The sequence below is a fragment of the Lathyrus oleraceus genome, chromosome 5 (assembly GCF_024323335.1).
Source record: "Lathyrus oleraceus cultivar Zhongwan6 chromosome 5, CAAS_Psat_ZW6_1.0, whole genome shotgun sequence".
NCBI lineage: Eukaryota > Viridiplantae > Streptophyta > Magnoliopsida > Fabales > Fabaceae > Lathyrus > Lathyrus oleraceus.
In genome coordinates this window covers 567,879,654-567,891,540 of record NC_066583.1, presented here as the reverse complement: position 1 = coordinate 567,891,540, position 11,887 = coordinate 567,879,654, and the positions used below count along the sequence as shown (strand labels likewise).

Below are 11,887 nucleotides of genomic sequence, written 5' to 3'. Positions count from 1 at the left end.
GCTTAGATCATTATCTGATAAAGACTTGAAAGCATGTTATAAACATCTTGAAACTTGTTTAAAACATGACGATTCTCTTGATCGTGATGGTGAAATTTTGTTTGAAGAATTGGAAGTTATTAGAAAAGTTTTAACAGTTGAATCAAAATCAAGCTATATGATATTGAGTTCTTTAAAGACTTTTAATTGTTTTTCTAATGCATGCATAGCTTATAGAATAATATTGACTATTTCTATAAGTGTTGCATCTGTTGAAAGATGTTTTTCTAAATTAAAATGATTAAAATCTTATTTGAGATCTACTATGTCACAAGATATATTAAATAGTCTTGCGTTGATTTCAATTAAAAATGATTTTTTGAATAACCTTGATTATGAACGAATTATTAATGATTTTGCAACAACAAATACTAAGAGGATGATATTTAAATAATTTAAAGGTTTGGTCAATTTTTTTTATAAGAAAAAGATCGGATCAAGAAGAAGAAGAAGAAAAAGGAAAAGAAGAAGAAGTCTCTTTATAGTGGTTTACCTTTTGATGTAGTATAAACATTGATTCAAAGATCCATACTTGTATTCTTTTTGCATAATGTCAAATGAAAATGTGTTTTTTATCCCGTTATTTTTTTTATCCTTATGTATTTATTGTTAAAAAAATTATAAGAACACCACTCTTTTGATTCGTCCAAGACACCCAAATTCAAAGGACCAATCTTGTTTGGAGTAACTAAGACCCCGAGAGAAGAGAACGAAGGATAATTTATATAGTTACCCATCATGTTCCTCATTCTAAATGTTGATTCTCTAGCATTGATCAAGCGAGGAATACTTTATCCTACCTATCAAACTGCATCAGAAGTAGTTGCCAATATCACCAAACGCTGAGTTTTCGGAGGAGAAATCACATTCCCCTCCCCCCAATACATTTCCTATAATGATCGATAAGTAAACTTCCAACCCTTCCACATTCTTCGATTTCATAACATCAAAAACCTTTTAATTTAGAGAATTCAAAATTTATTTTGGAGAAAGATTTTGGAGGTTTAATGATAAGTATTGTTTTATCATTCTAATAAATAAAAAAAAATAAAAAAATATTAAATATTTCTCTATATTTAAAAAAAAAACATTTTTCGAAACCTTCCATTTTCTTTCTCTCCAAACTTCTAAACAAAGTCTAAGTATATTGAATTAGATGTAACAATTATTGATACAAATAAGAAAATATATTTTACTTTACCTATTTAGTGAACAAGCTATATGAAATTAAACGCATTAGCACGTTTTTCTTAAGGCTTGATTTTTCTTTTCCTTTCAAATTGCTACACTTTTGAAGAAAAAAGAAAAGTTGCTCTCATTATTATGTATCTGTTACATTGTTTCTCTGCTCCTTTGATATCTTGTTTATAATTTTCTGCAGTTATTGAATGAAACAACAAGAAACCTAGATGTCAAAAAGGTTTGTATTGTCGTTGTGAAGCTTCACAATAAATATTTGAGAAAAGTAATGTTTTCGATACGTTATAATCTCCAATACGTTTAATGCAAATTATTACATATAAACCTTTAAAGCGAACAATTAATTAGCTTTCATGGTAACTTGTTAAGAATTCAGAAACAAACTAACAAAAATCTAATGAAGTCGATTAAATGTTGTAGTTTAAGATCAAACAATTATATTTCTTAACTTTTTTAGCCTTGCTAACAGGATTCATTTTTAATCAAGATTCTAATATATATATATATATATATATAATTCAGGCCCGACCATGTGCATGTGCTGCACAGCACAGGGCCTCGTTTCAGAATTTAAAAATTTCAATTTTTTATAAATATTAATAAAAATAAATAAAATATTATTAAAAAAAAATATTATGATAAAAATTTAATATATACAAAAATTAAAATGGATCAAAACTCAAAATAATTATAATTAAATTTATTTTTAATTAATACATCATTATATTTTTGATATATTTTTTTAATTATTATAATTGTATTTTTAAAAAATTTTGAGCCTATTTTTAAAATTAGAACGGAGTCTCCGATATGATTGGGCGGACCCTGATATTATAACTTCAATGAGTGTCCTCTTGCATCCAATATTTTTTTAAATAAAAAATATATTTTATGAACCATTTATAAATAATGCATGAACAACAACCATAAATAGTGACTTTAAAGTAGTGAAATAAAGTTGATTAATAAAATATTAAAAATTGATTAATAAAGTGATAAAGTAATACACATTCAGATATTAAAGATAATTTTTACTAGTATATCAAAGTTGATTAATAAAAAGTAAAAAGTTGGTTAATGAAGTTATGAAGTTGGTTAATAAACGTCTGGGTATCAAAAATAATTTTGAGCAATCACCAAAGTTGATTAATACAATATAAAAGGTTGGTTAATAAAATTATGAATTAGTTAATTACATAATTTTATATCAGTATCAATTAATCTAAAAATAAAAAATAAAAAAAAATTATTTTTTTATTTTTTATTAAAAAAAAAAATATTATTATAATATTTTATTATTCATCGTATTAGTGAATAATAAAATACAGTGTAGTTGTATGTATTTACCGGAGGAATATCATTTTTCATTAATATATGAAAATCCAAGTGCACCTATATATCACATTATTAAGATTAATGATGAAGTTGTGATATTAAAATCATAGTTTTAAAAATCGGATCGATTCAGTCGATCAAATCGATTGAACTGGGAACTAGAGTGATAATCGATCTTGTTCAAGTGTTGGATCAATTATGTAATTGAACCGATGGAAATCGGTAAAAACCAATGTAAATCGATAAAAATAAGAAAATTGACGGTTTTAAAAAACCGATGGTTTAAGTGTTTTTTTTTCTAAATCAAAACAACATCGTTTTTCATTATTTTAAAAAAATAAAAATAAAAATATAATGGAAAGCTGATATTCTTTCTTAGTAGCATTTTTGGTCGCCATTTTCAGTCGCCTTCTAAATTAAAAAAAGTTCCTTGTTCATCGCACAATTTCCTGTCGCCTCTCCTCCACCACGCTCATGCTCTCCGGCCTCCGCACCTCCGATCGCTAACTCTTGAGTTTTGTTTCATTTTCTCCTTTTTAGGTGTTATTGAGTTTTTTAGACATCGAGTCATTCAGTTTAATATCTATATAGTTTTATTATAGTGACATGTTTATTCAATCGAGTTTTTCTATTTTATCTGATTTAATCATGCGATTTGATCAGTGACCTAGTGGTTAGACCAACGAACCAGTGAATCAATATCTTCATCGGTTCGATGATCGACCCGATTTTTAAAATATTGATTAAAGTATTGGTTAAATTTCCTCAAACTTTGAAGGAGTGTTGTTAGTATGTTTAATGGAAACAAAGTGATTGCATAAGTTAGGTTTCCTCAACCCAATGAGAAATTACATCTCCAAAATTGAATAAGGACGGAGGATCGAAAATTTACTTATCAATCTCTACAAGGAATGTGTTTAGGATGTAGGGAATGTGTCTAGGATGTGCGATTCTTTCTCTAATAGCTTCTTTTGTTTTGTGGTTTTTAGTTTTTTACAACTACTTTGCAAAAGCTACAATTGAAAAGCTTTTCTCGACGACTATCGATTATATAAAACATGTCTCATTTGAGCTAAATAGACATGGGAATGTGTCTAGGGTGTGTGATTCTTTCTCTAATAGCTTCTTTTGTTTTGTGGTATTTGGTTTTTTACAACTACTTTGCAAAAGCTACAATTGAAAAGCTTTTCTCGACGACTATCGATTATATAAAACATGCCTCATTTGAGCTAAATAGGCACGAGAAGGTGCTAATGAGTTAACAAAACGCTGAGAATTGTAATAACATCAATTATGTCAAATTCTCTTATGAGAGTCATAGATCATGACAAAATACTAGTGAGATTAGTGATTTACATATTGATTTAATGATTTATAATGTTCAACTAGAGCATACGATTAATATTAAGCAAAATTACACGATGATCTTTAAATTAAATTCTTTTTATCATATTAGTTTTTTATTTTTTTTAAAGAACTTTGCCCGTTAAATTATTAAACATGTATCAGATTATCCGGGAAAATGGTAATTCTGGATGCAATTATTTAAAATATATAAAAATGATGAAATGCAATCCAAAATATACTAATCACATATTTTTAAATATTCAAAATGAAAAAAAAATATATAGGAATCATTCTAAAGAATCAAATTATTATAAAAAAATATCTTTACAAAAATCTTAAAAATGATTTAGTGGATGAAATAAAATATGTTTATCATTATCGATCGTATTATTTTATACTCAAATCAACTCAACTCGAGTTTAATAAATTTTTTTTTTTAATTAACGTACTCTCGACACCATTAAAATTTATGAATAACTTTCATTATTCATTAATTTAACTCGTTTTCTCAATTCATATAATTTAATACTCAATCTATCAAAAAATATATATATCTTTGACTTATATATTTATTTCAAAGACACATAATAAATTAAAATAAATACTTAATAAATTAAAAGTTAAACTAGCACATAATACTTTTTAAAGAGAAGATAAAAAAGTTTTGAAAGAGTCTTGATTTGATTATAATATAATTTCCTTTTTCCTCTTCATTGTTGAGTGTATAGGGTCCCATTTTCTTGAGTTGACAAGTTTTGGTTTCTGGGTCTGCTTGATCTTTTCAAAAAGGTTCCAATTTTCAGTACTTGACACGTTTTCGTTACCATAAATCATTCCATTTTCGGTTTCTCTTCTCGTGTCTTTTCTTGCACTTGCTTGTCATGTGGAGAGATCCAGGAGTTTCAGCTGATTCTTTCTATCAAACTCGCCCTGATTGCACTGATGTTCCCATTTCTCGATTTAAGATCAAGGTATGGTTTTTATGCTAAAGTTTCGTTTTTTGTTTTTGGGTTTATTGTAATTCGTGTTGTTGGTCTTGTATGAGCAATGTAAACTATATTGAGCTTTGTTGAGTTGATAACTGATGGGAATTTTTGTTCTTTTTGTGATAGATTGTGATTTTGGATCATTGATATGGTTTTGTTGGTGAAATTTGATTCATAGACAGTAATCTAATTTCTTGATTGCTTTATTATATGGTTGTAATAAATTGAGAATTGAATCTGAAATAAGCAGTTGGTAATTTACCTTGGATCATAGTAAAAATCCCAAATGATTAAGTGTCCTTGTTGGGTTTTTGTCTTGAGAAACATTCAATGATGTAAATAAATTTGATGATTTTATACCTTATAACAGAAAATCGTTTGCGTTGAGATGACGACTTGTAAATTTATTTGGATTTTCTGTCTCGTAATGATTGTATATTGTTGTTTTATTTTTAACTTGTTTGTTCTATTTTTAACTTCTTGTTTGTTTGTTTTTTTATATGGTTCAGCCTGGTAAAACACTAAGTCCGAGAAAATGGCATGCTGCGTTTACGCAAGAAGGATATCTGGATATAGGCAAGACTTTGAGACGAATCTACCGAGGGGTATTTGCTCTTATATAGTCTCTTTTTCAATGTGTTCAATAGTGAATCGTAGCTTGATGGAAAAATATGTCTGATCTTTAACAATGTATGTGCCGTGATGATGGTTTTCTTACCCCTAAAGTTATTGAAGATTATGGTTTGCTTGTGTGTACAAGTTTAGGAAGACAGGATTTTATCTGTATATACGTTGTTGTATATATGTTGTTGGTTAACGATAAGAGAAGTTATTAAGAAAGATCTCGAGGTTAACGATTTGGATAGAAGTATGGTCGTGGATAGATAGAACAGTATGACAGAAGTTGATCTATGTAGCCGACCACACTTAGTGGGATAAGTCTTGGTTGTTGTTGTTGTTGTATACGTTGCGATTGATTGGTGTTTAATTTGTTAAAATTTTGAATCAGGGAGTCCATCCATCAATTAGGGGAGAAGTTTGGGAATTTCTACTTGGCTGCTACGACCCGAAGAGTACATTTGACGAAAGAGATCGAATAAGACAACGCCGAAGGTAGTCAGTTTTCCATTTCATAATTGTTCCAATGTTTTAAAAAACAAACCTGACATTGAATCGGCGAGACCTCTGAGTCATGGTTCAACAGCTTTAAATCATTCGAACCAGGACAAAACTTCATTTGAACTGCTCAAATCATCAAACCATCGACAGTGCCGGTTCATAACTTAACTGGTTGAGGTTGAACCGTCCGGTTTGGTTTAGTTATTAGATCCAAGAAATCATTACTTAAATTTCACTTTTATGTTTATGATTTCAGGAGGCAATATGCTACATGGAAAGAAGAATGTCGCCAATTGTTTCCTCTTGTTGGAAGTGGTAGATTTATCACATCACCCGTGATTACCGATGATGGCCAACCAATTCCAGATCCATTGGTTATGCCAGAAACCAATATAGCCAATGGATCGAGTGTACTTCCTCAAGATGATAATAGGCTTTCAAGTATGGATTCTGCGAATAATTTAGAAAATGTGACAGACAAGAAACTAATCCAGTGGATGTTAACTCTCCATCAAATAGGTGGGAATTTTGTTTTGTGCAGTGTTATATTTCTGAAATTTTCTGTTAATTAATTTTGTTACATATATGTAACACATTTCAGGTCTTGATGTGGTTCGCACTGATAGGACAATGGTGTTTTATGAGAAGCAAGAAAACTTGTCAAAGCTTTGGGATATTCTTGCCGTTTATGCTTGGATAGATAAAGAAGTTGGGTACGGTCAAGGTAGTTTTTCTTGGAAACTTGCAACAAATAACAAAGTTCCGAACACCATATGCAAATTCTCTAAGCTTCCCATTTTAACAATTCACAATTCTTAACAGGGATGAGTGACCTATGCTCCCCAATGATAATTCTTCTTGATGACGAAGCAGACGCATTTTGGTGCTTTGAGCGTATGATGCGCAGACTTGTAAACACCTTATCTCCATGCTCTCTTTTATCTTCTTTTCTTTTTTTTTTACCATTTATGACGTATGCTTGATGATACAAATTGTTAATAATTTTTCATACTCGATTTCTTATGATTTGTGTTCTTGAATTTTTCAAGCGAGGAAATTTCAGATGCACTGGTCGCACTCTTGGGGTGGAGGCTCAACTAAGTAATTTGGCTTCAATTACTCAAGTCATTGATCCAAAACTTCATAAACATATAGGTATTTGATTATTTATGGTCAAATATGGAATATAATTTTCTAACTCTAATTGGATGGATTTTGTGTTATTGTTGTTTTAATATATGATGCTTGCGAGAAATTATTAATGGAAAATGATATGACCGTTTTTTTTGCCATTTAAAGTTGAATAAAACTCACCCTCTTTTATGTTTAAGAAATGGAAAGTAACTTGTGTTTTAATTTTGGAGCACAGAACATATTGGTGGAGGTGACTATGTGTTTGCTTTTCGGATGCTAATGGTTCTGTTTCGTCGAGAATTTTCCTTTTGTGATTCATTGTACCTTTGGGAGGTGTGTTTGGCTTCTAATTTTTGGGATAACGATGCCACAATTTTTCTGAGAATCTTTGTAAAATAATGACTTAATATCTTCAAATTTTTTAACAGATGATGTGGGCTCTAGAATATGATCCTCACATGTTCTTGATGTATGAAGAAGCTCAAACAGCTTCCGAAAAAGCTGAGAGCATCAAAGGAAAAGCAAAGTCAATCCGACAATGTGGAAAATACGAGAGAGAAAATTTGAAAAGTGGAGCAAAGAATACCGAAACTCCTCTTCCTATATCAGTTTTCCTCGTTGCCAGTGTGTTGAAAGATAAAAGTACAATACTACTCCATGAAGCGCGAGGCTTGGATGATGTTGTCAAGGTTAGTCCCCTTGCATCTTAACTGTAAGCTATATGAAATTCAACGCTTCTTAATCTATTTCCTAAAGACATTTTTGCTTAATACCCGATGATTTTTTTTTTCAAATTGCGATACTCTTGTAACAAATTTTGCTCTTGGCATGTGTCTGTTAAATTGTTTCTGCACTCCTCTGATATTTCGCTTATGATTTTCCAGATATTGAATGACACAACAGGAAATCTAGATGCCAAAAAGGCTTGTATCGAGGCTATGAAGCTTCACAAAAAATATTTGAAAAAGGTAATGCTTTAGATACGTCATAATCTCCAATACGTTTAATGCAAATTCTTAGACTCGCTATATATAAACCTTTAAGGAAAAATGTTAATTAGCGTTTAAGATCGCTCGTTAAAAATTCACAAACAAACAAAAAATCTAATGATTAAATTTATTTTAACTGCTGCAGGCCAAGAAAGCTTAGCACCAAAAATATATTTTCTCCATTTGGGATGATTAAATGATGTGATGCTTCTTGCATCTGTCAATGTTATTCCTTGGGAGACAATATTGGAGTCATTCAAATTTCGACCGTGATTTGCAGAGTTGATTAAAGGATCCAATTAAATTCCCTGAGTAAACTGTTGTATGTTAAATTCATTTCATTTCTTATTATCTTGTTCTGTGTCCAAAAAAGCAAGTGAAATTGTGTATCAAAATAGAAAGAATGTTGTACAAACATTGTGATTTGTAACATATTTGTAATTGTATTGGTTTATAAATGGTGAAAATATTATGGTTGGTTATAAATGGTGAAAATATTATGGTTGAAGTTCTTAGAAGCATTAGTCCCCCGTTCACGTCCAAAATTTCGATTTCAAATCGCATGAGAAAATCAGAGAAGATATTGATGACTGTTAAAAAAGAGAAAATTATGCTATCAACTTAAACTAATAATCAATACACAAAAAGGCCATCTAATTTGTAATATGAACTAGATATGTACTAAACTTATTAAAGTTCCACTCAATCTTGTATCAGATCATATATACTGTTATGTACTTTTACACTGAAAGATGCATCACTCATTATGTGATCTGTCATAGGCACACACACCATCTTGATGATGAGACACGAAATGCAGTTTTACCAAAGTTGCCAACCGATAATGACAAAAGCTCAGAAAATGCGATCTGTTGTGAGCAAGAATGTCATAAATGCTGTGAAAATTACTGCAATGATGCTGATAGAAGATTTATGTCCTGAACCTTTAGCAGGTCTATGTGGTGGAAGTGAACATTCCATTCCATTGAAGAACACCTTAGTAGGAAAAGCGTCGCGCACGACGTTGAATTCTTTACTGTATTTCTTATGAAAAGAAATCACAGATTGTTGTTTACCTGGCACCCTTGGATCCTTAGCACGAGTTCCGTTAGTTTCTCCTGCTAAGTAATTCAAACCTTTAAGCCCTTGAAAGAAAATGGTTTTTAGACCGGGAATTCTCGTCCCGTTAAATGAATAAATATCTTGAAAACCTTCGAAAGACCTATCGAACTTAACTGCAGCGAACCAATCGTCAAAGCCGTAATTCTCCCAATTGAAAAGCGTTATCCTAGCTGTCCATCCCTCCTTATGATCTGAACTTACATGCCAGTTAATACTAACAGGACAATGATCTCCACAAGGTAACTTACTTGGAACGCGCATGTGCTTGAGTTTCGCCCAAGCGCGCGCCTTTAACGTCCGATTCTCAAAAGGGACGAGAAGCGCGTCGGGTGGAAGAAGTAAAGGTGAAGCATTAGGATTACATTTCCTCGTATCATCACAACCACCGCAAGCACATGTGTTACATGGGATAGCAGATTCGTTATAGAAAGCCGAGAACGAGACGCAACAACGATTTTCTCTTGGCTTCGGTTTCGTAATGTTGCAAACTATCTGCCAACTAGCAACAGCTGTTGAAATTGCTTTAAGTCCACTAGGATCAGGAAATTCCGTTGCATCAACCCTAATTGGTGGTCCACATGTGTATTTAGGGTTAATAACACCATCAATGTGCCATTTGATTGGTGGTGTAAGTGCTGTTCTGTTATCATCAGGCGGCATTTTGAAAACTTGTAACTGAAAAGTTGATCTTGCTTTGTTCTTATCCATAATAGGTGGTAAAACGGTACCATTCCTACAACACCAAGGTACTTTACCAACTTTTTCATCTTCTGCTCTTTCAGACGGAAGATCGGAGATAATAGGTTTTTTTTGACAGTTTGCTACTGTCGAGAAATCTAAGTCTCCATAGTATCTTCCGGCTGGACCGTATAAACATTCAGAAGGGTCTTTTATGCGAGCGTACGCGCCTTTTAGAGCGTTAATGAATTCTCCCTTTTGCCATTCCCATGTTAAGTTCCAATGATCGAGACGACCTAATGGATGATTGTTGTCCATGGTTACTTGCGCGTAGTAGCTAGTTTGAAAGGCTTGAAGAACATCATACTCGATGGTTAGATCGCCATAGCGACGAGGAAGGAACTTTGTTTTCTTTTTTAGTTTAGCTTTAACTTTTGGGTCCTTTTTGCAGCATACAAACATTCTTGAACCTGCAAAATGATCCACATTATAAATTAAATCGTAACCGATTTTATTTATGTCTCAGCCGAATATAGACATGCATGCATGCATGCAAGAAGAGAAAAAGAAAAGATAAAATACCTTTACGACTAGGTTGAGGGCATTTGAAGCCATCATTCATAAGCTTAATAGTTTTAGGCAGAGGAGTAGCACCTGCACCAAGTCCAAACTGAGTTCCACTCATTTTAACCCTAACAGCCATTTGATTATAATCACCAGCTGTTTCAATGGCAGTTTTCAAATCTGTCATAGGATTTCCAGCAATTGTAGTTCCATTCCCTACTTCGGCCGGAAAATCATCCGAGTCAACCGGAACAGCTCCCTCCGCCGAAACAAGAATCTCCCTGTGCTGAAACCCAATATACATCTTCCAATCTTTTAACTCTTCATCTCCGACATTCATCAATGACGCTTCGGCTTTAAACGCCCACGCTTGTTTCGACATGTTTTTCACGTGCGGATATTCCTTCTCCCTTCCAGTTAAAGTATACGTTACAAATATCCCATCGCAGTTGTCGAGTTCAGGCATGGGAGGTGGCGGTGTTGCATCGTCATCTTGTCCATGACAGATATCAAAACCAGACAACACAAACAACAATGAGAATATTAAGAACAATGTTTTGTACGAGGAAGTCTTTGCTCCCTTAAGAAATTTCATACTTTGTCTTCTTTCAAACAAAAACCTTTTTATTATTTTTTTTATTTCTTTGTTTTGTTTTTGTTTTTGAGGTTTGAAGAAAACGTTACGGCCGCGGTAATACGCCGCGGCTGAAGAAGAAGAAGGAACTTTAGGGAGAAGAGAAAGAGAAGCTTATGTTGTGTTTTATTTATATGATGGAGAGGGAAATTTGGAAGAGAAAGGTGATGGTGAAATCTATGTTCCACTAGTTTTAGCGTTTGTTTCGGAGGGACAGGCAAATTTGTGTGCTATATTTGGAGATTGTGTTTTTAAGGTTGTTTGTATTTAATAATGTAATTTGTTTTTAGTTGTTGTAAAGAAACAAATGAAGGAAAGAAAAGAAAGTTAGAAATGAAATTTTGTTACTTTTATGTGAACTTTCATACTAAATTATGATGAGTTTTAGTTTGAACCAATAACTATTTTTCCCCGAGAAATAAGGTGACATGAACTTATGGTTTTTGTGTATTAGTTAATTAAGCTAAATTTAGTAAGTTGGTTGTTCATGAAGGAATACAATAAGGTTTTGTTTTATGATCAAACAAACATTCTTGATTATATTAATTTTTATAAAATTTGTCAAAAAATGATAATATCTATTTTTTATGAAAGGATTTTTTTGTCAGAAGCTCTTTCAAAATATTTGCACAAGTTAGAATCTATTGAAGTTTCTCATAGAACGGTAAGGTGACCAGTAAACTGTTAAATAATAATAGAAATTTTCAATATTGCTCTTTCTTTTGATCTTTCATTTTAAG

The 11,887-nt window shown here is 31.8% G+C and overlaps 2 protein-coding genes across 2 annotated transcripts; one reads left to right on the top strand and one right to left on the bottom strand.

Moving 5' to 3' along the window:
• Positions 1-4,619: 4,619 nt before the first annotated feature.
• LOC127086513 (rab GTPase-activating protein 22) lies at positions 4,620-8,657 on the top strand. The gene is made up of 11 exons (XM_051027287.1): positions 4,620-4,892; positions 5,417-5,512; positions 5,917-6,020; positions 6,283-6,545; positions 6,628-6,750; positions 6,849-6,937; positions 7,076-7,181; positions 7,396-7,493; positions 7,589-7,849; positions 8,045-8,128; positions 8,295-8,657. The coding sequence occupies exons 1-11, from the start codon at positions 4,803-4,805 to the stop codon at positions 8,307-8,309; spliced, it is 1,329 nt and encodes a 442-aa protein (XP_050883244.1). The 5' UTR covers positions 4,620-4,802; the 3' UTR covers positions 8,310-8,657.
• Positions 8,658-8,682: 25 nt separating this feature from the next.
• Positions 8,683-11,446, bottom strand: LOC127086512 (COBRA-like protein 10). Its single transcript, XM_051027286.1, has 2 exons — positions 10,532-11,446; positions 8,683-10,419 (listed from the first exon to the last, which is right to left on the bottom strand). The coding sequence occupies exons 1-2, from the start codon at positions 11,106-11,108 to the stop codon at positions 9,005-9,007; spliced, it is 1,992 nt and encodes a 663-aa protein (XP_050883243.1). The 5' UTR covers positions 11,109-11,446; the 3' UTR covers positions 8,683-9,004.
• Between the last annotated feature and the right edge of the window lie 441 nt (positions 11,447-11,887).